The 21164-nt window shown below is 45.0% G+C and overlaps 2 protein-coding genes across 2 annotated transcripts; both read right to left on the bottom strand.

Moving 5' to 3' along the window:
- Window positions 1-751: 751 nt before the first annotated feature.
- Window positions 752-13519, bottom strand: wdhd1 (WD repeat and HMG-box DNA binding protein 1). The gene is made up of 26 exons (XM_041034349.1): window positions 13474-13519; window positions 13132-13226; window positions 12424-12535; window positions 12139-12290; window positions 10750-10861; window positions 10084-10134; window positions 9903-9998; window positions 9640-9732; window positions 9417-9523; window positions 8885-9026; window positions 8489-8696; window positions 8156-8340; window positions 7890-8074; window positions 7570-7811; window positions 7178-7315; window positions 6871-7027; window positions 6277-6391; window positions 6005-6136; window positions 5676-5899; window positions 5368-5507; window positions 5004-5060; window positions 4742-4773; window positions 4040-4204; window positions 3760-3902; window positions 3488-3623; window positions 752-1361 (listed from the first exon to the last, which is right to left on the bottom strand). Exons 2-26 carry the CDS (start codon window positions 13206-13208, stop codon window positions 1170-1172), a joined length of 3393 nt encoding a protein of 1130 aa, XP_040890283.1. The 5' UTR covers window positions 13209-13226; window positions 13474-13519; the 3' UTR covers window positions 752-1169.
- A 5433-nt stretch (window positions 13520-18952) lies between these two features.
- Window positions 18953-20875, bottom strand: socs4 (suppressor of cytokine signaling 4). The gene is made up of 2 exons (XM_041040546.1): window positions 20785-20875; window positions 18953-20160 (listed from the first exon to the last, which is right to left on the bottom strand). Exon 2 carries the CDS (start codon window positions 20138-20140, stop codon window positions 18953-18955), a length of 1188 nt encoding a protein of 395 aa, XP_040896480.1. The 5' UTR covers window positions 20141-20160; window positions 20785-20875.
- Window positions 20876-21164: the final 289 nt, after the last annotated feature.

Below are 21164 nucleotides of genomic sequence, written 5' to 3'. Positions count from 1 at the left end.
CTCAGCATCATGGAGTCGGTCTGGGATCAGATGGAGAGACAGAGACACTGAGACAGACTAAATCTACAGATGGACTGAGACAAGTTGAAGATGCTGGAACACCAGACCTGACAGGTACCTGAGAAGGTGTGTGCAGGTGTAGGGGGAGAACAAAGGGTGGGGAGGTCACAGTAAATACTGATCTGAAACAGACCAACTTTACTTGTGGTGCCTTTATACTGACGGATGAGCTTTTTTAACTCTAATGAATACATGTTTTTTTCTTTTCTTATTTAATATTTAAGCCTCACAACTCACTTAACTAACCGGTTGGTTCTAAGTTGTCTGTTCTGTCTCTGTAATTCTGTTATTCTGCACATTTATTATAATTATTTGTCCATATTCATACACATTTATATAAGAAAAAGTAATTTGTCCAGTTCTGTGGTTTATAACCAAATACTGCAGAAATAACAACATTCCCATCATCCTCAGCGGTGCTTTGTGTTTGGAACTAAACAGCATCAGCATGTTAGCATGCTAAGGCTAGTACACAGCTCGCAGAGCTGCTAACATGGCTGCAGACTCTTCTCCACATATCGTCTGCATCCATGTTACACTTATTTTTTACATTTCCGCTACAGTCGAGCTTCCTTTCTCTGTTTTTATCAGGACAGGGAGTTTGTTTTTTTTTTTAAATCAACTTTACTGGATCTGTCACTGGACAGCTGATCCGTACCAGTGTGAGCACAGAGGTTCACACAGTTCTGGTACCAGCTGTGCAGAGAAGCTGATTAATTTAACACAACATACAACATTAATAAAAACACAGTGTTTCAAGTAAATCCCCAAAAAAAGGAAATTAAAGTCTAAAACGTGACATGAGCTAAGGAACATTTACATTTATTCAAAAGTTAAAATACAGTAATATGTTATTAGAAATAAGTGTAAAGAACCAGGAAACAAAACCAAACGCCCGCTGTTACTGAAACTGGAGTGAATGTGAGTTTTTAGAGGTTTTAAATGTTTAAGTGCCTTAAAACTCACGTCACAGAACATGTTCATCAACACAGAGAACAGATTTAACACGTGTGGAAACCCAAACATGTTTCAGCGATCCCCTTCCACTGACAGGATCCACTGTTCGACTGTTTTCACACATTAATCTTAAAACAAAACAAATTCACTGTTTAGTTTTTGTTAAATGCAAATGCTGAGAGCTTGGAGGACGGATCCACAGATTTCTTCTTCTTGGCGTTATTTTCATCTGCCTCTGCCTGTCCGTTTTCATTTTCTGCATCTCCTCCTCCTTCTGCTGTTCTTTTCCTCTTCTTCAGATCTGCTGCGTCTCCAGTTTGGCCTTTTGCTCTTTCCGTCCATGACTGAACGACAGGAAAAAAAAAAGAAAAAGGACATTAAAAGCACATGTTAATTATCGAACAGGAACAAAACAAAATCGTATTGTTCTTCTGTTTGTATCCAGGCTCCAAACACCTACATGACGATGACTAAACGCACAAGTGGACAACAAGCGGACACTCAGGCGTGCGGTCTGAAATTGCATCCTGTCATGTATAATCACTATTGACAGGCTGCATCTCTTTGGCCTGCTGGCGCTTTTCCTCCTCGTGCTTTTATTTTTTTTTTCCCCCCTCTCTCTCTCTCTTTCTCTCTCTCCCCCAGTCGAGACAAAAGGAAGCGCTTTCCTGGACGTAATGGAGCTGGGATGAATCATCAGGCCTGGTGAGTGGACTGGCAGCAGCACAGGCCACACACACACACTCACACACACTCTTCACCTCCAGCGCCCGATGAAGCACTGTCATTAACCCCATGCATATCCAAACAAGCAAACACACAAACAGCATCGTTACAGAGCTGGTAGATGGTTCGAGCTGCGACGTCTCACCATTCAATCGTCGTTTTATTGTGTTCGGACAAAATAATGTAATTATGAGCAACTCACACACACAGACGTACACACAGGCACACACAGACACGCACACAGACACACACAGCCCCAGGGTCAGACACTAACGAGCTTTGAGGCTAACGTGCCCCCTGCAGGGTCGTCTCACGGCTGAAAAGCACCACGAGTCAAAGCTTCGGTCGTTACTGAAATTCATTTGAATTTTATAAAAAAAATAATTTGCAGGAGGTCGTGATGGTTTTGGCGCGATGCTACAGGCAGAGGCGAGAAGACGGAAACAAAGTCAGGAAGTCCAGGAGGAAGTCTACATGAGCCCATTCTCAGACCTTTGAGAAGAAGTGGACTGGTGGAACCTGGACTCAGGACCAAACAGGGTGAAGCTGCTTTGAGCTCTGACTTCCTGACTGTGCTGTTCCTCGAATTAAAGAGATGAAAAGTTGTTTTTTAAAAAAAAGGAGACGAACACAAATGAACACTGAAAGTGTCCTTTACAACAACTGACCCACTCACTGTCTCTCACACAGGATTATCATAAGATCAATGCTTTGTGCCCTCACTGCCAAAACACACTGAACACAGTTCCCAGGGCAACAGGCGTTCATCCCCTCCTCCTCCTCCTCCTCCTCCCCTTTCCTCCCCCCTCCGGTTCACATCCACTTCCTCTTTCCTTTCTTTCTGTCGAGTGTCATCCAGCCTCTGCTGATAGTCTTGATGTATGCGGGGTCAGGACTACTACACAAACCCACAGACTGACGTCTGTTAGCACTCAGGTGGATGAAAGGATGAGGTGTGTCACCACCACCCGACACGACCGCCCTCATTTATTCACCTCACAGCTGACCACAGCTGGCATCGTGGGCGAGGACGTCACGTTCGAGCGAAGGCTGTGTTTTAGAATCTGGATATTTTTGAGTCTGTGGAGACTTTAACCATCAGACATTAAAATAAAATCAATCAGTTTAGTGTTTTGGCAACAGGAAGATGTTCAGTCCCTTTTGTCCCCAAACAGCTGAGCGCCTGTGCCGCGTCTTCGGGTCGCGCGGTGAGGACGGGGCCAACGGATCTGCGGCTGATAATCACCGCTGTCTCTCACAGTCTAATTGACGGGTTTCACGGGTCAATTTGCTCTTCAGTGCAAACCAGATCAAAGCAGGACGAACTGAAAACAGCTCACTGCCTTCAGAGGGAGAAGATGACATTTGTGGTTTTAGTCAGCTGCTTCAAAAAAAAAATCATGAAAACACAGAGTGTAAATTTGTGTTCTGTGAGTAAACAGATGGAAGTGGAATCAGCAGCAGAAGCTGTTTAAGGATTTGTTGTAGAAATGATGTAAAATGCAGAAAATTTGATTCCCTATGTTCACAAACCACAGCTGGAATTCTAATTAAAGCGTAGTGATGAACCTACAGATGAATCTGCACCTGCAGCTCAGATTTACGGAGCTTTGCTTCAGCTCGTTGTTTATCTGTCGAGATCACAGCTGTTTACCGTTCGGGTTCACACTCACTGCTCTTAAAGCATCATTTTCAGCTACGACTCCAGGTTCCTCAGGATGTAATCAACCTCAGTGTTACGTACCAGTCGCTCCTCTGCTGACAGCGTCCTGAAGCGTCCCATGCCCTCTTTGATGACATCTGTCTCCTCCAGGTCAGGGTGGTCGGCCACGATGCTCTTCCTGTTCTCCTCCAGCCACAGCTGGAAGCCCGTCTTCGGCCTGAACAGACACAGACAGCGACACAACTGAGTCAGAAAATGTCTCTTTTTAAAAAACAAAACTAATCCATTTGAAGAATCTGCCTTTTTTTGCAGCAGCAGCAGTTTCAGATGTTTCTGGTAATTCCATCTTTCACCTCTTATTTTCGGTGTTATCTGCCGGCGAGGCTGGAGGCGGGACGTCCGGCTGTTTCTGCCGATCTGCCGTCGGCTCCATCTTCTCCTGAGTCTTCTTATTGGCTGCTTTTGAGCCAGTCATCTGCAGCAGGGTGGACTGAGTCTGGAGAGAAAAGAAGGAAATTATCAACAGAAAACACTGATGAGTAAATATCTCCAGTTTTATACTGAAGTCTGGCAGCACAGATGGAAGACATGCACGGAGACATCGACAGAGGAGACGTTTGGTGATGACGACACCTTTGTTTTGGGCCTGGGCGCCAGCGGTTTGAGGACGGGACTCTTGTTAGGTTTCCCTGCAGAGCCGCCGAGCGGAGCCGACTTCCTGCTCGATGTCATGTTGTCCAGGATGTTTGTCGCTCGGGGCTGACCAGACGAGGCCGACGGTTTCCCCGATCCAAGAACCTGAGAAGATCCCATTCAAACCTTTAACACTGTGGATGTTCCAAGGTTTCTTCAGCATTCACCAAGATCAATTTAAAACTTTATTATACAACACAGAATGAAATTTAATCGACCAACGTGTGGAAGATGTCGATATATCTTTCCTCCTTATCAATAGAAGTTTGTGAACTTATTGAAGTTTTTAAATCACATTTTTTCAGCACTTCCCAACAGCAAATAATAAAATGTCCTAATAATGCAATCAGTAGTTAGTTTGTTAATTAAAATCAGCCCCGACCTCGAACAATAACACTGCAGATTTGTTTTAGAAAGTTTTTTTCTAAAAAGAATCACACACAAAAAAAAACATTGTACAAGTAACAGTCCTTCCTACGGCAAAAAAATATTTAAGAGCTTAAATAAATGAAACTGAAGATTTTTTTAATACCTTCAAAGGCCTTTTTCTTTGAGGAAACCGAAATCAATAACCTGATATTCACATCAAATAATCAGAGGAAAATCAGATGAGGCTGCCGTCGAGATGTGTCGAGCTCTTACCTTGAAAGGATTTGCACGTCCTACTTTACCAACTGAAAAACAAATGAGAGAAATCAGATCCACGTTCATATTAAAACGATTTAACAACGCCCCGCCCTCTAACCCATGTTAGTACACAGTAAACATGATGCTTTAATGTTTCATAATGACGGACAGATGCTGCTCTAAATAAATGTTGGATGTCTGATACGACTGATCATAATTATCGTCGCCTGCAAATTAAACTTTTGTTCATATGGATTTCTGATCGACGTTTACTCACTTGGAGTCAGAGACACCTTCTCAGGTGAGCCTGCTTCTTTAGCGAACGGATTCACGCCTACAGGATGAGACATGAACGACATGAGACACGTTAGATGGTTTCACTCACATCTGCTGCTTCTGCAGAGAATATAAGGCACTGAGCAAACGTTTAAGGCCCCTTTAGATTCTTATTCATCATCAGCAGTAATCACAGAGACGCCCGCTTGGCCCAAAATTCATTCTGCAGCAGGATCGATCCCAAACACACAACCAGAGTCATGAAGAACTGACACAAACAGGTGATCCACAGAGCCCTGATCTCTCCTTCAGCACCTACAACAGTTTGCACAGGAGAGGAAATGAAGAAAAGAGGTGGAACTGACGTTTCCTGGTCTCTGTTGTCTCCTCGGTCTCCATCTCCTGTCCGTCCTCTTCCTCAGCGAGCTCTTCTCTTTGCTCCTCTTCCTCCTCCTGATTATGTCTGTTGCTGTAACGTCCTCCTGCGACCTCACTCTGGCCATACCTGTGAGGACAAGAAGCCTGTGAATCACACGTCCGTTCCCTCTGCGGGAGCACGGCAAGTTTTAAGATACACATCCTGTCACTGACTAACACTGATGGTGAGACACAAGGTGTGGAAGTAATTATATCACTGCTTTAGTCAAAGCGACAGATCTAGTTTCAGTATTACCCAGAAGTCCGTCTGATGCTGGAGTATTCTGGCTCCACTTCCTGCTCCTCTGGCTCTTCTTCCTGGATCTGGTTGGCTTTCTCCAGGGCGATCTCGCTGAGCCGCTGGGCGAGGGCCATGCGCCTGGATCGAGACGCGTATCGAATGGCCAGAGTCACCACGTTCTGAGTCATCATCTCCGCCAGCTCCACCGAGCGAAACTCCCTGTCCAGCTTACAGGCCAACTGGAAGCAAACATCATGAACGGATCCATCAGGAGGTACAGACGCGCTCTTCTACATCAGCTGATGTTTGCAGGTGATATCACAGCTCAGACTCTTCATACTCACCGCAAACATCTTCATGAGCAGCTCCTGTTGTTCCTTCTGTGATTTACTCTGTCCGTCCTCGTCTATCTCGTAGCCGCTGGAGGACAGGAAGCTGTAGTGGTTGTGGAAGAGGACTGAACGCCAGAACTGCTCCTGGAGGACGATGGAGGACGACAGAGGACGGCGGGTTGGATGGGTGCTTATAATTCACATTACAGAGGAGTGTGTAACTGTATGTCCTCCATCTCAAGCATACTGGTCTGAGCCATCTAAGGTGCGTTTGGTGTGTTTACCTCCATCTGTCCTTTCTCTGTGGTGGTCTGACACAGCGGCAGCTTGAAGGGCAGGATGGCCACCGCAGGTCTGGGCAGGGTGGGGGGGTACCTGGAGCCTTTACATGGGATACACCTGACAGGACAAACACACGCACACACACACACACAGGCAGACTGGATTAAATAGCGAAAAACAAACTCACACACACAAAAAAAAACAAGATTTCATCAGGGACCAGGATCAAATACTTCAGTGTTATTTATCTCTGTTTCCCTGAAAGCTTACTGCAAGTTTTTATATTTACACCTAAACTTTTAGAGCCTCTGGTTTCAGTTTACTTCTGTACGCAGCGTGAAAATCACATCCTTTGTACTGAAAAGTAGTTTTTTGTCATTAAAATCACATCAGTGTGAAATGTGCGTGGATGTGGAGTGAAAAATGTTTTATGATCAGAGGCGGTCTGTGTGTGAACCCATCTACATGAAGACAGGAAAAATTAAAGCCGTGAGCAGAGCGGGAGCTCTGATGTCGGCACTGGTATTCTGTCCGAGCACAGCAGTTCCCGTTTGCAGTGCAGCGACCTGAACGTGTCGAGACCCAGCAGAGCTCACCTGAGCTGCTGAGGGTTCTCGTGCACTCCGACCACCCAGTAGTGATCTGATTTGCTTTTGCAGGTCTCTCTGGTGTTACACACTGGCGTCCATGTGTTTCCCAGGGAGCGGTTCAGCATCCGTACCACCCCATCTGAATCCACGTAGCAAGGGGTACCTGAAAACACAGCCAGGCCGTCGTCTTAAAAATCCAGCAAGTCATCAGAGGGAAATGCCTCTTCTGTTAAAAGTGTTGATTTAATACATCTAAACTAAGTAAAGGTGAATTAAAAGAAGAGCATAAAAAAAAATCTCCTTCTTGACTGACCCTCGGCGGTGAATCCGAGCCAGGACAGGTAGGATTTATGGGAGAGTGGGAGGGGTTCGCCGTTGATGACTTGTCTCTTTCTCCGCCCGAACTGCAGCAGCTGGACACCCAGAGCTTGTTCGCCGTCAAAACCTGTAGCTGATGATGTAAAATGAGACGCACGCATCAACATAAGGCCTTGTCAAAGTGTGTGTGACGCTTCAGTAGAGTCTGCAGAGTCTCGAGCCCTTTTCCCATAGACAAAGACTGAGGGGAGAAAAGACTCACAAGCTGCTGTCGCATGTTTTAAACTTGTGGTAAAAAATAAAGAAAGACACCTGAATACCCATTCTCTACTACGTCTAGCACACTACGTCTGTGTGTGTGTGTGTGTGTGTGTGTGTGTGTCTAACCCCGATGGTAGACAATGAGCAGCTGCTCTCCGTGTCCGGCCATGCAGACCACAGGTCCAGGCAGGCTGAAGATTTCTCTCTGAACGCCTCCGATGGAGAAGAGCCTGAGCGTCAGTGCGCTGGTGGTGACCGCCGCCCAGCCCTGACCCAGACACAGCGCCCTGACGTCCTCGCCCTGCGGCAGGTCCACCATCCACTCCTTATTGGTGTCCCAAGATGAGAAGTGGAGGCACTGCAGCTTACTGTGAAGAGACAGGAGCAGGTTCAAAGATTTGCTAAAGTAACTGACAAAAAACACGAGCAGGATATAAGAGGCTCACCTGGCGAGCTCGTCTGTGCTGGGGCAGGCCAGCAGCACGGCCTCCTGGGATATATCGGCCATGGTGTGACCCAGCGAGTTGGTGAGGTGCATGGCGTGGTGTACGGCCGTGTCGTGAAACTCCACGTCGATGGCGTTGTCCTGCTCGTCGTTGTAACCTCGCACTATTCCCACTGAGTTCCACACCTGAGGCACAATTAGGCTGATTTATTTTTTAATTTTTATTTAGTTTTATTCACAAAGCCTCCATCTGTCAGCGTGTCCTACCATGAAGCGGTGCGTGAGGTGTGCAGGCGTGGAGCCTGACTGAAAGGCCTTCTGGGGAGGCGTTGGCAGGGGTCCCTCGTAGACGGGACGCAAGGGCACCAGAGGGGCAGACGCAGGCACCACAGCGCTGCCTGTGTCGTCATCGTCCCCGAATTTGTCCTGACCGAGTTTCAGTGATCCCGTGTCTAAACGAAGACACACATGAAAAGTGGAAATCATGTTTTACATGTGTTCAAACCGTCTGGCGTTTGTTTGTGGATCCATCTGTGTCCAACCACTTCCCACCCCTCCCCTCGCTCGCTCGCTCGCAGACTCAACCCGTCTTTCACTCACCCAGAGAGTTCTCATCATCCAGGATCGCCCCTCTGTTCCTCACCCGCCCGGTGGCTGGCATGAGGAAATCGTCGTCATCGTCGTCGTCTCCAGCGACATGTTTCTTTACTGGCGAGTTGGTGTCGCTCAGTCCTTCATCCATGAGTCTATCATCATCATCATCAAACAGGTCATCGTAGTCTTTCGTCTGCTTTTTTGCTGGCGCCTCCTGAAGGGGACAGGAGTGATGATGATGTTAATGAGAGGACGTCCACAGTCACAGATTCGTCCACGGTTTGACACAGATAGAGAGAAGCTGAAAAAACATCAGCCACTCGCTGCCTTTTAATTTCCAGCCTATCACCATCCTGCAGTTCGCACACCTGAGCTGGAGGAGACATTTAAATCTGGCGTTACCTTGGTGACGCCGGTGTCTGATGAGGAGGTGCCGAGTCCGTCCAGCAGACCCAGGCAGCCCTCTGTGTCCGTGTAGGCGATCTGACTGCCTGACGGATGCCAGGCCAAACCGCAAACCGTGAAGCCTTTCTCGTGCTTCTGCCTGCAACAGGAGAGAAAACCTCAACTGTAGAGATCCTGAACGACTGGTTTAGCTGTTAGGTGCATAAAACAAGACATGTGTCCTCTGGGATAACATGACGGGCGTCTTTCCAGTGTTTTCAGTATGAAAACCACATTGCTGTGGTTGTTTCTTCTTTTTATGGGAGCATGTCCGTCTTTTCTGTCCCTGTCAAATAAAACTTAAAAATAATAAGAATAATAAAAAAAAATAAAAAAAAACAAGACGGCCATGATGTTTTATGAGCACATTCATGTACTCCCCCAGAAAACAACACTGAAGACGTGTCTGAAACGTCGCAAACTTTTAATTCACCGCCTCACCTTCTAACAAACAGCATAATATATAAACATAAGAACTTGTTCAACACACCTTTCCACACACAGCTTGCTGTTCACGTCCCACAGTGTCAGTGAACCCCCCACGCTGCCGGCTGCCAGGAACTGCCCACACGGAGACCAGGCCACCACGTTGATGGGCTGCACAGAAAACAGGGAAATGTCATCCAGGACTGAGTCCGAAGCACAGAGCGACGGGGCCATTTACTGAACGCCACTTGACCGTGCACAGGAGTGTGTATTTGACTGGATCTCACCTGTGTGAGCAGGTCGTCTGACAGAGTGCTCACGTGATCCCAGGACCCTCGCTCGTACAGGTGCACCTTCGTGTCCACAGGAACGGCGAGGAACTGAACGTACACAGACAGTTCTCTGTTATTTTACGATTAGTGTTCTGTTCTGCTTCTCAGATAATCTTATTTTTGTTTAACACTGATTAATGACAGATATGTAATGACAGCCTCCAGGCTCTGCCATTCAACTGAACATACAGAACGAGTCACAGAGTCGTGTCACTGACCTTTGCCGTCCTGGGCTGCCAGGCCAGCCGACACAGAGACTTTGCATTACTGACGTCATTGGTCTTCTGCAGCAGAGGCCAACTGACCACCTGAGTCTGAAGGGACACACGGTGGATCAGCACACAGGGAAATTAAAAAAAAAAAAAAACTTTCATAAAGTCAGAAAGAGCGCTGACATACCTGCTCCTCGATGTTCCAAACCACGACAGAGCCATCACAGCTGGAGGACGCCTGAAACAAAACCAACATCCAGTCAGCTTAGGTCACATGTTACACTGCATTTACAACTGTAGCTTTAAAACAGCGCCGGGTTAACTCATCTTCTATAACAGAGGAATTATACCGCAGTGATATACTGATGTGATGATAAGAGCCTGACAATGTGCCTCAGGCTGCTAACATCCACCAGACAAATTCACTTTCTCATATTTCTCAGAAGCTGAAACTTGATTCTGAGGTTTTTTTGGTCCAGAAATCAGTTTCTACACATGTATGTTTTCCATCTTTTCCATTTCACAAAGACAAGTTTACTGACAAATTCATTCGTATAGCATCTTTACATTTTTTTTTCATTACAGATTCATCTGCCAATGATTTTCTCAATTAATCAATTAGTTTTTTGCTTTATAAAATGTTCTGATCACAGTCCCCTGGACTCCAAGACAACGTCTCCACGTCTTTTTTTTTGTCTGATCAACAGAATCCCCAAAATCCCCAAAATCCCCAAATATTCAACTCAGAGAAAAATCCTTGTTGAATGATTACAGTGACTAATATCTCTAATAAAGCACAGAATATACAGCGTGTGAAAACACTTGTAAACTGCTTGTAAAGAGGTTTACCCACCAGGAAGTCATCTTTGGGGTCAAAGGTGACACTGAGGACAGGTGCTTCGTGCCCCCGGAGTGTTTTCTGTTGGCTGCTGTCCGACACCTCCACCACTTTAACCATGAAGTCACTGAAGATAGGAGAGAAATTGAGAATAAATATGTTGCTGACATGTGCAGGCGAATCCGTGTTAACACGTGAGCGACTGCCAGCGAGCTGCGGCAGAATCGAGGGGAAGGGGGACGTCAGCTTGAACCAACACGAGCACAAATTGTCAAATCAATGAACAGGAGAAGCAAAAATAATCCCGATTTCCTCCAGCGTCTGCCAGAATGCAAATGCCAAATCCGCCCCGACAGCCCCAGATGCTTGAATTTTCACAATCAATATCACAACAGAAATTACCAGTGTGAAAACAGCAGCATCAATACGGAGCCATGCTCTGCGCTTTTATTGCTGTGATAAACCTGTTCAGGGAAAATCAATTCTGGCAGCAAACAGACGTTTATCTCCAATCAAGTCTAATCATAAGCCAATCCAAAGTGCTGCTCTGTCTGTGAGGCGGAAATATCATTCAGGTACACCGCTGTGTGCAGCTCATTCTGTGCTGGAACAACAATACCGAGCCTAATGAGATCATAGCCCGGGTTAGTCATAGTGTGCACGACAACGAAACACAACACACACGTTACGCACGACGGCTTCACCGGGCCGCCACAGGAGAAGCCGGAGAGGAGTGAACACACATGGTTTGACAAAGTAAAAGTGACATTCGCTCGTGTTTCAGCGCTGAGATCAAATCACCGGTGGAAAATATCTCAGGAAGAAGCGATGGATCAGCCCAGTCAGCTGGACTGAGCTGAATATATATTTACAATTCAGGTTCATGAAACACCCCCCACATCTCAGCAGTGTTAACTCTTGTATGGTTGGAGATTGTCCACAGTAATGGACCAGTCTGTGTAACTGTGATCTGCCAGTGATGCAGAGGTTTGGGTGAACACACAGCCAACACTCTCACGTCTGAGCCTTAAATCTGAGGCTACATTTAGCCTGCTTAGCTTAGCTTAGCTTAGCTTAGCTTAGCTTAGCGTAAAGACTGGAAACAGGGGGAGAACCCTGACTCTGAACAAAGGTAAAAAGTCCATCAGCACTGCACAAAAACAGAAGTGTAAAAACAACAGTGTGTGCTTTACCTGTTTTCTTGGTGTCAGAGAACCAGTGGAGACTCAAATAGTTATGTCACATAACTCCTCATAAAACCACACACTGTTGTTGTATGAATTAAACTAAAGAGATGTGGTGTGTTAACTAGTGGCTTTAGAGCTGGTGTTAGACTGAACCAGGCCTGCACTCCTCCCCTGCTTCCAGTCATGTTGTTTAATGTGAAGCACTTTGAGTGAGTACCTGGACCCGGCGGCGACTCTCGAGCCGCTGCTGTTGAAGGTGACGTGTGTGGCGTTGGTGGTGAACCGGGTCAGGATACCGTCTGGATCCCCATCAGGAAACGTGTGGATCTGCACTGTGTTGTTGGAGCTTGCCGTCACCAGTTTACCGTTCTGCGAGGGAAAGAACACGCCTCAATCCACCACTGACAACGTGTTGATTTATTACAATCAATCATACATCACGAGTCGAGTATCACAGATCTCAAGACAACCTAAATCTGCCAGAGGGCGGCGGAGGACCGACCTTGAGTGCCAGAGAGTAAGCCTTTTCACCGACTGTGATGAACTTTGGATCGTCATCATCCAGACCCTCCCATATCCGAACATCTCCATCGTTTCCACAGGTTACAATGAACCTGAGGAAAATTTGATCAAAGACAGATTAGTGATTTACTGAACTACTGAAACAAATCTACTTCTAATCCTGTACAACAGAATAAGGACTTTCATGTGAAGTTAAATGTCTAGTTAAAGTGCACTGTGGGTTAGTTTTAAGTCAGTGGGTTCCTTCAATCACTCTACACAGTTAGAGGTGGGAGGCAAACCATAGAGCAGAGAAATCTGTCAGTATAAACGGAGGTAGCTTTTCCTGATTGAGCATTTCATTTGACATTAAGTGCAGGAAACGTTTCAGATTAATTAATTTCATTGACTGGATCAGCGACAAATTAACTTTTGTACTGAACATTTACATTTACACACACAGTATACACATACACACAAAACGAAACAAATAAAATAAAAACTGAACCTTTTAACCTTCATTTATTGCATCGGCTCTGGTATGAGTGTATATAACAACTGATCAGTTAAAGGTAACAGCTACTTTTACTTCTGATACCTTACGTACATGTTGCTGATAGTACTAACACGGTTAAGCAAACGTTTGCAGGACTTTTTACTTGGTCCTGGAGCAGTTTTAAAATCGTTTAACTGAAAACATCGGACTTACTTCCCCCGGTCATCGAAGCAGACCTCGGTGTGTCCCTCGGAGTGACCGTAGCGCATCGGCTTCCTCTCACACGGCATTTTACACAAACCAGCAGTCTGGCGGACAGAGGGACACAAACACAGATCTAACACACGAACGGCTCACACACAACAGGGACACGTCCGTAGACCACAGCCACTGATCTCAGATAACCTGCTCGCTGAAGAGTTTAGCTAACGCTAACGACCCAGCGCTGGTTCAAACCCGAGGGTCGGATCGTGTTTACAGCCCGACGCGTTTAACTCGGACCAGACAGAAATGATCTCATCTACGATCTGAGAAGAAAGTAATCTGACAACTTACAACTTTCCCGGGCGACTCCACACACTCGATCCTCTTCGCCTCAATCTCCCGCGCTGCGTTGAAAAAAAAACAAGGAAACGCAGCGTCACAACTCCCGCCACCTACGTCACGACGCAAAACGTCTTTAACCCCTCCTACGTTGGAGCTACGCTGCATGAGGCAGATTTAGGGTGTTTCTTTAATGCATAGGCGCCATTTCTGCACAAATCTGGGGATATTTTGACACATTATGTAGAAAATCAAAATTTATTTTGGTAAATTTATATTTATTATGTAAATCTTGAAATGAGAACAGAATAGCTGGGTTTCAGTCACGTGATCGTGATGACGCACGTAGGCGGAGCGATTTCACATGAAGGATAGGAAGTAAGTTACATGTCAAAGCCAATGGAGGAAATATTAGCAGAGAGTCCATATTGTACGGGTTTAGATCCCGTGTCGAGACGGAGATACACACAATTAATCAAACAATATGTTGGATGTGACCCGTACTTCATGAAAATGAGCGAGTTTTCCACGGACGTTAGAGATTTGCCGACAATCGCGGCTGTTGAGATCACCAATTATCTCGTACTTCAGACCTCTTATTATACAAAACAGCAAATGAAAGCATATAAAAGCCTGGAGGCATATAACTTTTCTGTGAGCGGGTGGGTCCACAACCTTGGTTCCAAACGGCTCCAGGACGATTATCGTTTGGTCTTCGCCAGGGTGAGTGTTTATTCTAATACCGGTTATGTATAGCAAGCAGCTAGCAATAGCGGCTATAATGTCAACAAACACGTTACAGCGATACAAGGGGGTTTATTTATCAACTACATAGAAATACTAATGTATGACATGACAGTCATTGAAGTCCATATTAGACTACCGGCAACTTAATAGTTATTACTATGTAAATGAGCATTAAGCGACAACCTAATGATATAAACACAGCCACAAAAACCAAGTTAGCTAGCTAACATACCTTTGACGAAGTGGTCACTGCAGACACTGGCATTAGCAGACTGCTCCTCCCGACCGCAGACATAGGTTTAAGATCCACCTTTAACGGCGTTGTTCTGTAAGTTTTTTATATTTCTCACCTTTGTGTGTGACTACTTTTGGTACCCAGTAATAGCTTTTTTCTTTTTCTCTATTGGAACGAATTGAGCACCGGTAAACTACACAAAACATTTTTTTCCACTCGGTAGATTCTCAGTGTGTCAGCTAACGGCTGAATCACTTCCTGCCCTCCGTCTGAATTTGGCGCCCTCGCGCCGCTGCGTCGTGACGTCATGTGAAACCCACCTATTGAGAAACAGGATCCAGGGCTGGAACCTGGAACTAAATTGTTAAAACTTTGCACCACTGAAGTAGAACATCAGCTGTTGGCCCTGGTCCCTTCTCTTGATTAAGTTTATATTGAGCTCATTTGTTGTAAATGTGTTTTGTCAAATTGCATTCATTTTTTTCTGTCACGTAATTAACAGATAAAGAACATCAGGCAAGGTGGTATTATTCTACCACAAGAGTACAACAATCATTTTAATCATCAGTAAGCCAGATTTTTATTTTTTTAAATAATTTTATAATTTCTTAAATATAATTTTTTTACATGCCCAAACTGTGCTCCTGTACCCTCTGATGCATTATTCTGAATTCTGAACAGCAGGAAGTAGTACCGTATATATTTCCATCAGACTGGTGAGGGAAAAAAAGACAAGTAAGAAGGGAGAACAGACTGGTGGGTCAAGGGTTCATCCTACAAGATAATGACCAGAAGCATTAGAAGAAAAGAGCCAGATGGTAGATTCACATGATGGAAGACCAGCACAGTCTCCGGACATAAACTCCATAAAGCTGAATTATGAATTATGTAAAAAAACAGCTGGAAAAATCGATGTTTTCTAAAACTTTTGAATGGTGTTTTATCTGTAGGCTAAACATATTATTTGTATATGAAATGATTTGGTCTACAGAGAAATTTGTTGTAATTTAAATTTGCACCATACATCAACAGGCTGTCTTTCCCTATAAACAAGGAACAATTTGCAGAGTATCGTGAACATCATCCTGTAATACACTGTATATTAAAAAATGAACTACAATAATCATGCAGTGTAAATGAATCATTAATCCCACCCAGAGACGTCCATGCAAACTGTCACAGTTAAAGGTCGTTCACATGCTGCTCAGACATGCCCACAGGCCAGATCACATTTTACTGATGAAGTGTTAGAAGCTGTTGTTTTTGCTGATATTTGTTTTTAATAGTTTTTTTCTTTTTTAATTAACAATTTAAAAAATATTTGCACTGAAATGAGCAGATCAAGACATGGTTTATATTTTTGTCTGTTTTATGTTGGGCAGTGAGGAACTTGTTCCATTTGACATCGCTCTCATTGCACATATACAAAAGACTCCGTACATCACCTGTGACTCAGCTCAACATGTTATTTTTCAGACCTCTTTTTCATGCTGCAGTAGCGCCTGAACGTGACAGTGAGAGGTCAAACAAACACACCCAGAAACAAATATTCACTCGCTAATGCTTTTCATTTAATTATTCAGTCATCCGAGCAGCTATTAATATACAGTACATGCACCTCTTGGCTGTTTCCTAGGCTGCCAAAGACAACCTGACCTGGCGGTGGCTGACTGTCCGCTCGCCTGTTTGAGCAGCGTCTCAAGGGAGGATTTGATTAGTGCAACAGGAAGTACTCTGCTGGCAGGCAGCCTGGCATCTGAATATTACATCGCTGAACTCTGATCGTGTACAAGAATCAGCGAGAATCAGAGCATGGACATGTACAACAGGCCTGAAGCCTGATATGTGTGTATTTTGGGCTAAACATGGGTGTATAAAGCAGTCATGGATTAACTCAAAACAGAAAAACTAATGTTTCATTTGTCAGATTCAGATATCAGATGTTACCGTGAATCTAATGTAACACTAGATGTTGCCTCTGAGCTGCTGAAAAATGATGTTCGCTAACAGGATCATACAAGATTACATTAATATTTCATGTGTGTGGTTCAGGAAAATCAATAGATGTGGCTCCGGACTCCGTCCACTGGCTGAGCATTTACATGTAGGCAGACAGAGACACTGACAAATGGGTGTGAGATAAAGATCTAAGTTCATAAGCTGCACAAAGTTGTCTAGTTCTTAATTACTTCCACCAGTTATTGCACTTCCATTAAGTTGGGGGAATCACAAGAGATAATGTTTTTAATGGTCAAAATGGAAGCTGCACATTACGAAACATCCTGACTTTTAGTTCCTGAAGCTGAAAAAAATGCTGCACCCTACATTTCCCATAATACAACAATTATTATCTTAGACATCATACAGCACAAGCTGAGTGTACTCAGAAAAGAAAGAAGGTGCATCTTTGTTCAATAGTTAATGAATGAACAAATGAACAAAGGCTACAACAATGGCATAAAAAGGAAAAAAATAAACCCCAAGGCACCCTGAGCTCTGAGAACAAACAAAAGCTTTAAGGTGACAAAGGGTAACAAAGGCTTTTGACCCCTGCCACATAATTTTAAACTCTTTTTAACATTATATTCTGGACTCAGAGTTCTCGAACTGATATTTTTGTGTAAAATCGGACTTCACTTCAAAGTAGGACTAATTTCCTGTATTCATGGTTGAGCTGAACTCTGCAAATTATTATAGAATTTAACAGTCCATAAAAAAGACTTGTTGAGCCTTTGATTGGAAGCACAGTTCTGAGATAATCTGAGGGTGTGATGGGTAAAAATTGAGGATTAAAATGTGTTTATTTATGGTTGAAATCAGTCTCAAATTTGTTGAGACTAATTTGTTGTCTAACATTACTTTGATGAACAGGATAAGAACAGGAAACGGAGAAAATTAAACAACAGACCAGCAAATTTAAGCATGTTAAAGTAAAATGCTGATATCTGTAGGACAAGTACTGAAGGAAAAAAAAACCTTTCATACCTGAAAACCTAGTGGCTGTATGAAGAATGTGATGAATATTTCATGCGCTGTTTTGTATTCATATGAGCCACTCCAGGGAAGATTTTCCTTTTCTCACTCCTTGTTGGAGGGGGAGAGGCTGAATGACACATAAATCAACTGAAAAATCTGAATTCCACTCCAGTTATGAGAGGAAACAGTCTTTTTCATGTCCTTATCTCTCCATTTGCTCCAGTGAAGCGTTGGCATTTAAAGGTGTCCTTTGCGGAGAGGGCGATGAATTGTTTTCAGTGTGCTTCTTCAAAAGCCACATTTTCCATACCATTAGCCTGTCTGACTGTGACACAGCCCACAGCTGCAGCACCGGCCGTGGACGAGCGCCACCGCGATTAAATCGGCCCAGAGATGACAAAAACCTGAGGAACAGTCGTAATACAGAGGCAGTGTAAATGGCATTTATTGGTTTGTGTATCAGTGAGGTGAATACAATATATGCTTGGAAGGGGTATCACAGTGATTCAGATACTTTGAGGGTACCCTGTACTCCATTCCACCATATAAACAGTTTTTTTTTGATAACAATACTTGTGAAGGCTAAGACTGAACGGTAAAGAAGCAGGTGAGTGGTGTGAAGACAGACAAGTGAAGCAGCTGAAGTCTTCCCAGACCTCTGCTCAGTGCAGTCGTGCTGCCATCTTGTGGCTGCAGAGAGGAAGACAGTCTGACTGAATGAGTTCAAGTCTTCATTAGAAGCCCCCAGTTGTGTTTGAACAGCATGAACAGGTGACATTTTGTGACATTTACTGTATTTGAATCAGGTCATCAAAAATCTTTTTCTGTCTGTGTGAATCTATGTTTCTCTCACCCATATTGCCTGCCCACACTGTTTGAGCCCATTTTGTAAACCAGATAGAAACACAGAATTGTGTTTAGTTAGCTGCTGAAGAATGATGTTTGGATGTAACTAGAGGCAGTCGGAGTCTCTGTACCTTTAACTGTTGACAGCACTCGACGTGTACAGGACAAGACCATAGCAAAGCATCACGTTATGATATTAAGGTACATGAAAGAAGATTTTAGCAAGGTACCATGAAAGGTGCAGTTCCTCTAGTGCCCACTAGAGATACGAGATTCCCATTCAAGAAAACTCTGATTTAATTGAAGTCAAAGGGAAGGTGCCCCAATTCCAAGAGTCAATATTCCACAAAACGTGGGGAGCTAAAGCTTCATGTCTTGGTGATTTTTGAGCATCCCTACTCCTTTTAGGGTAGTGAATGTTTGGATGACAGACAGGACATTATGTCCATGTGTGGTGAATGTGGATTCAGACCTGTAGAGAAGGTTCATGATCCTTTGGAGGTTTGGTTGTTCATTCTCTTGATTGCAGCAAGATCTTTAAAAAAAACCCTCCAGTTCTGAAGCTTTTAGACCTCAAGGATTTGCAACAGCAAAACTACTTGGCAATGTTCTTGCCTCTTTGCCAAAGGAACCTGTCTTTGCTTGTCCTATATTTGCCTTCCATGGTGTGAGACCTGATTTGGACTGTCACACAGCGCAGGCCCCCTCACACTTGATGTTGTACTGTCGGAGGAAGTCCCTGAGCTGAGGTGGCAGCGGCAGGTTGCTTATGCCCTGGTAGGTGGTGCTGCTACATATCACAGCCCTGCACAGGTGCTGGAGGGAGAAAGGGAAGGTCCTTAGTAGTGGCCGAGAAAGGAGGGGCTCAAAGAAGAGGCAGGTGGCTGGGTCACTGTAGTGTCTCAATAGTCCAGTGACACTGGGATCCCGGTACATGCACGGGTCGCGCACATCGAAGCTGAAACGCTTGCCGTTCTGCTCAATCCGTGCGTGCAGGGAGCGGCTGTAGCGGCGAAAGCTGACTGAGAAGAGGAACTCGTCCTGGGCAGAGTCTCGCAGCAGAAACGTTCCCTCTGGCTGTCCCTCCAGCAGCTCCTCTGCCTCAAAGCGGTTCAACACACCCCAGTAACAGGGGCTGTTGTTGATCTGGAGGAGATCTGGGACCAAGATGTATTCAGTGTCACCACAACTGCCCTCTGCTCCCCCATGTGGACAAGAAGGGTCCCAGTCCTCCAGACTGGTGCTTCCAGGCCCAGGGGAGCAGCAGATGTCCTCCCAGGAGAGGGGTGTCTGTGGTGGAGAGGTAGACGAAGATGATACATTGGGTTTGAGGGGAGCCTCCATGTCCTTGAGTGCACTTGGGTGGGTTGCATGACTTTTTATAAGGTGCCAGCATCGGGCCAGTTCAGATTTGGGCGAGAAGGGACACTTGTCCTGCATGAGCTCTGAGACGTGGATCTTACGTTTGGACCAGAAGAGCACTGAGAAGGGTCTCGAGGAGCCTGGTGGATGGTGATGATGATGATGGTGGTGGTGATGGGAGCGCAGAGGAAAACACTGACCCACAGCATCCTGAAACTTCTGCCTTAGAGAGCGCCGGGATAAAGCCTTCCGACATACTACATCAATGTCTGCAGACGTCAATGCGTCCCCAAGAGCACTGCAGCTACACTTTCTCTCTCTGCGCCGCCTTGGACAGGATGTTGACCGGACTCCCAGCTCCTCTGTCCCTTCTGCCTCCAGCCCTCCGGGACTCAACCCACCACGAGAGCTCCGGGAGCGTTTCTTCCCCCGCCAAATGTAACTGTCCGCACTCCAACTGCGGAGACCACATTTGGGACGTGTGTCTGAGGCTCGTGGCTTCTTCTCCGACATGGCTGCTTCCTCTTCTTACTCTGTGAAAACAGATGTCAGAGTCGTGACAGGGTTACAGCACCATGTCCCATATCATGAACACATTCATGAAAGAATATGAATACAAGGAATTTAATATGTCGTCTGTTATCAAAAGGCTGCTTTAGATAGAGTTGTGCATTAGTCAAAGGGAGGTAAGAAAAACAGATACAACATTGTCCCACTGTCTCACAGATGTAAAGCCCCACTGATGAGTGAAACAACAGAAAAAATCATTTCAGACTTGCATTGTTGCAAAAACATTTTTTGTTCCAGAAAGATCCATTTTAGAATCACTTCAGGTGGGAATTTAATTGTTCTATAGAGTGCTCCAACTCATCCCGCTGATGAGAATTAAATGTTTTTCATAGAGCCGCACTAAATCTTTTATTCTGATACTCCACCCTAACCAAAAAAGAACGCTTCAAAAACTTTCGATAATGTGTGTGTGCAGGGCTGCTATCTATTCATTTGGTTTTAGACGAAGATGCTGAGTCTTTCTGATTTTTTTCCGATCGCCTCCCATGGCAACAAATCAGATTAAGACTGCAGAGTTCAGAAACAGCCTGGTAATCATTCTCTGTTGTTATTAACTCTCTGAAGATTAACAAGAGAGATTATCTTACCTTCCAAACAATGTCAGAAAGGCTCCACATCCATGTTATGACCAGCTGTTTGCTGCACATTCGCCGACATGTGTGACCAGCCTGCCGCCTCTCCAGCTCTAAGAGACAGAAAACTGTTCTGCTTCCTATATAATTATGATGCCAAATCCCCGAGGGGGGCAGCAGTTTGCTCTCCGGCAGGGCCGGGTCTGAATGAATGAGGGGAGGTGGAGTTGGGTTCAGCCGGGAGGGGGGGGTGGGTGGGGCGTAAGGGGTGGTCTCAGGTTAATGGCAGTGAGACATCCTCTTCTCTCTCTCTCTCTCTCACATCTCCTTTACACATTCATTGACGAATTCCATCTCCTGAAAAAATAAAAAGATAAAAGATAACCAGAGCAGCC

This window comes from Toxotes jaculatrix, chromosome 1 (genome assembly GCF_017976425.1).
Source record: "Toxotes jaculatrix isolate fToxJac2 chromosome 1, fToxJac2.pri, whole genome shotgun sequence".
Lineage (NCBI taxonomy): Eukaryota > Metazoa > Chordata > Actinopteri > Toxotidae > Toxotes > Toxotes jaculatrix.
The sequence above is the reverse complement of the archived record's forward strand: the minus strand, read 5'-3'. Positions and strand labels throughout refer to the sequence as shown.

Bases quoted from the DNA above. Each gene is read 5' to 3' on its own strand.
- wdhd1 (XM_041034349.1), bottom strand. From the start codon at position 13,208: ATGCCGTGTGAGAGGAAGCCGATGCGCTACGGTCACTCCGAGGGACAC. The intron at 7,812-7,889 runs GTGAGCCTCTTA...GTCTCTTCACAG, and splicing joins AGCACAGACGAGCTCGCCAG to TAAGCTGCAGTGCCTCCACT. The intron at 3,624-3,759 runs GTGAAAGATGGA...GTGTCTGTTCAG, and splicing joins GATAACACCGAAAATAAGAG to GCCGAAGACGGGCTTCCAGC.
- socs4 (XM_041040546.1), bottom strand. From the start codon at position 20,140: ATGTCGGAGAAGAAGCCACGAGCCTCAGACACACGTCCCAAATGTGGT.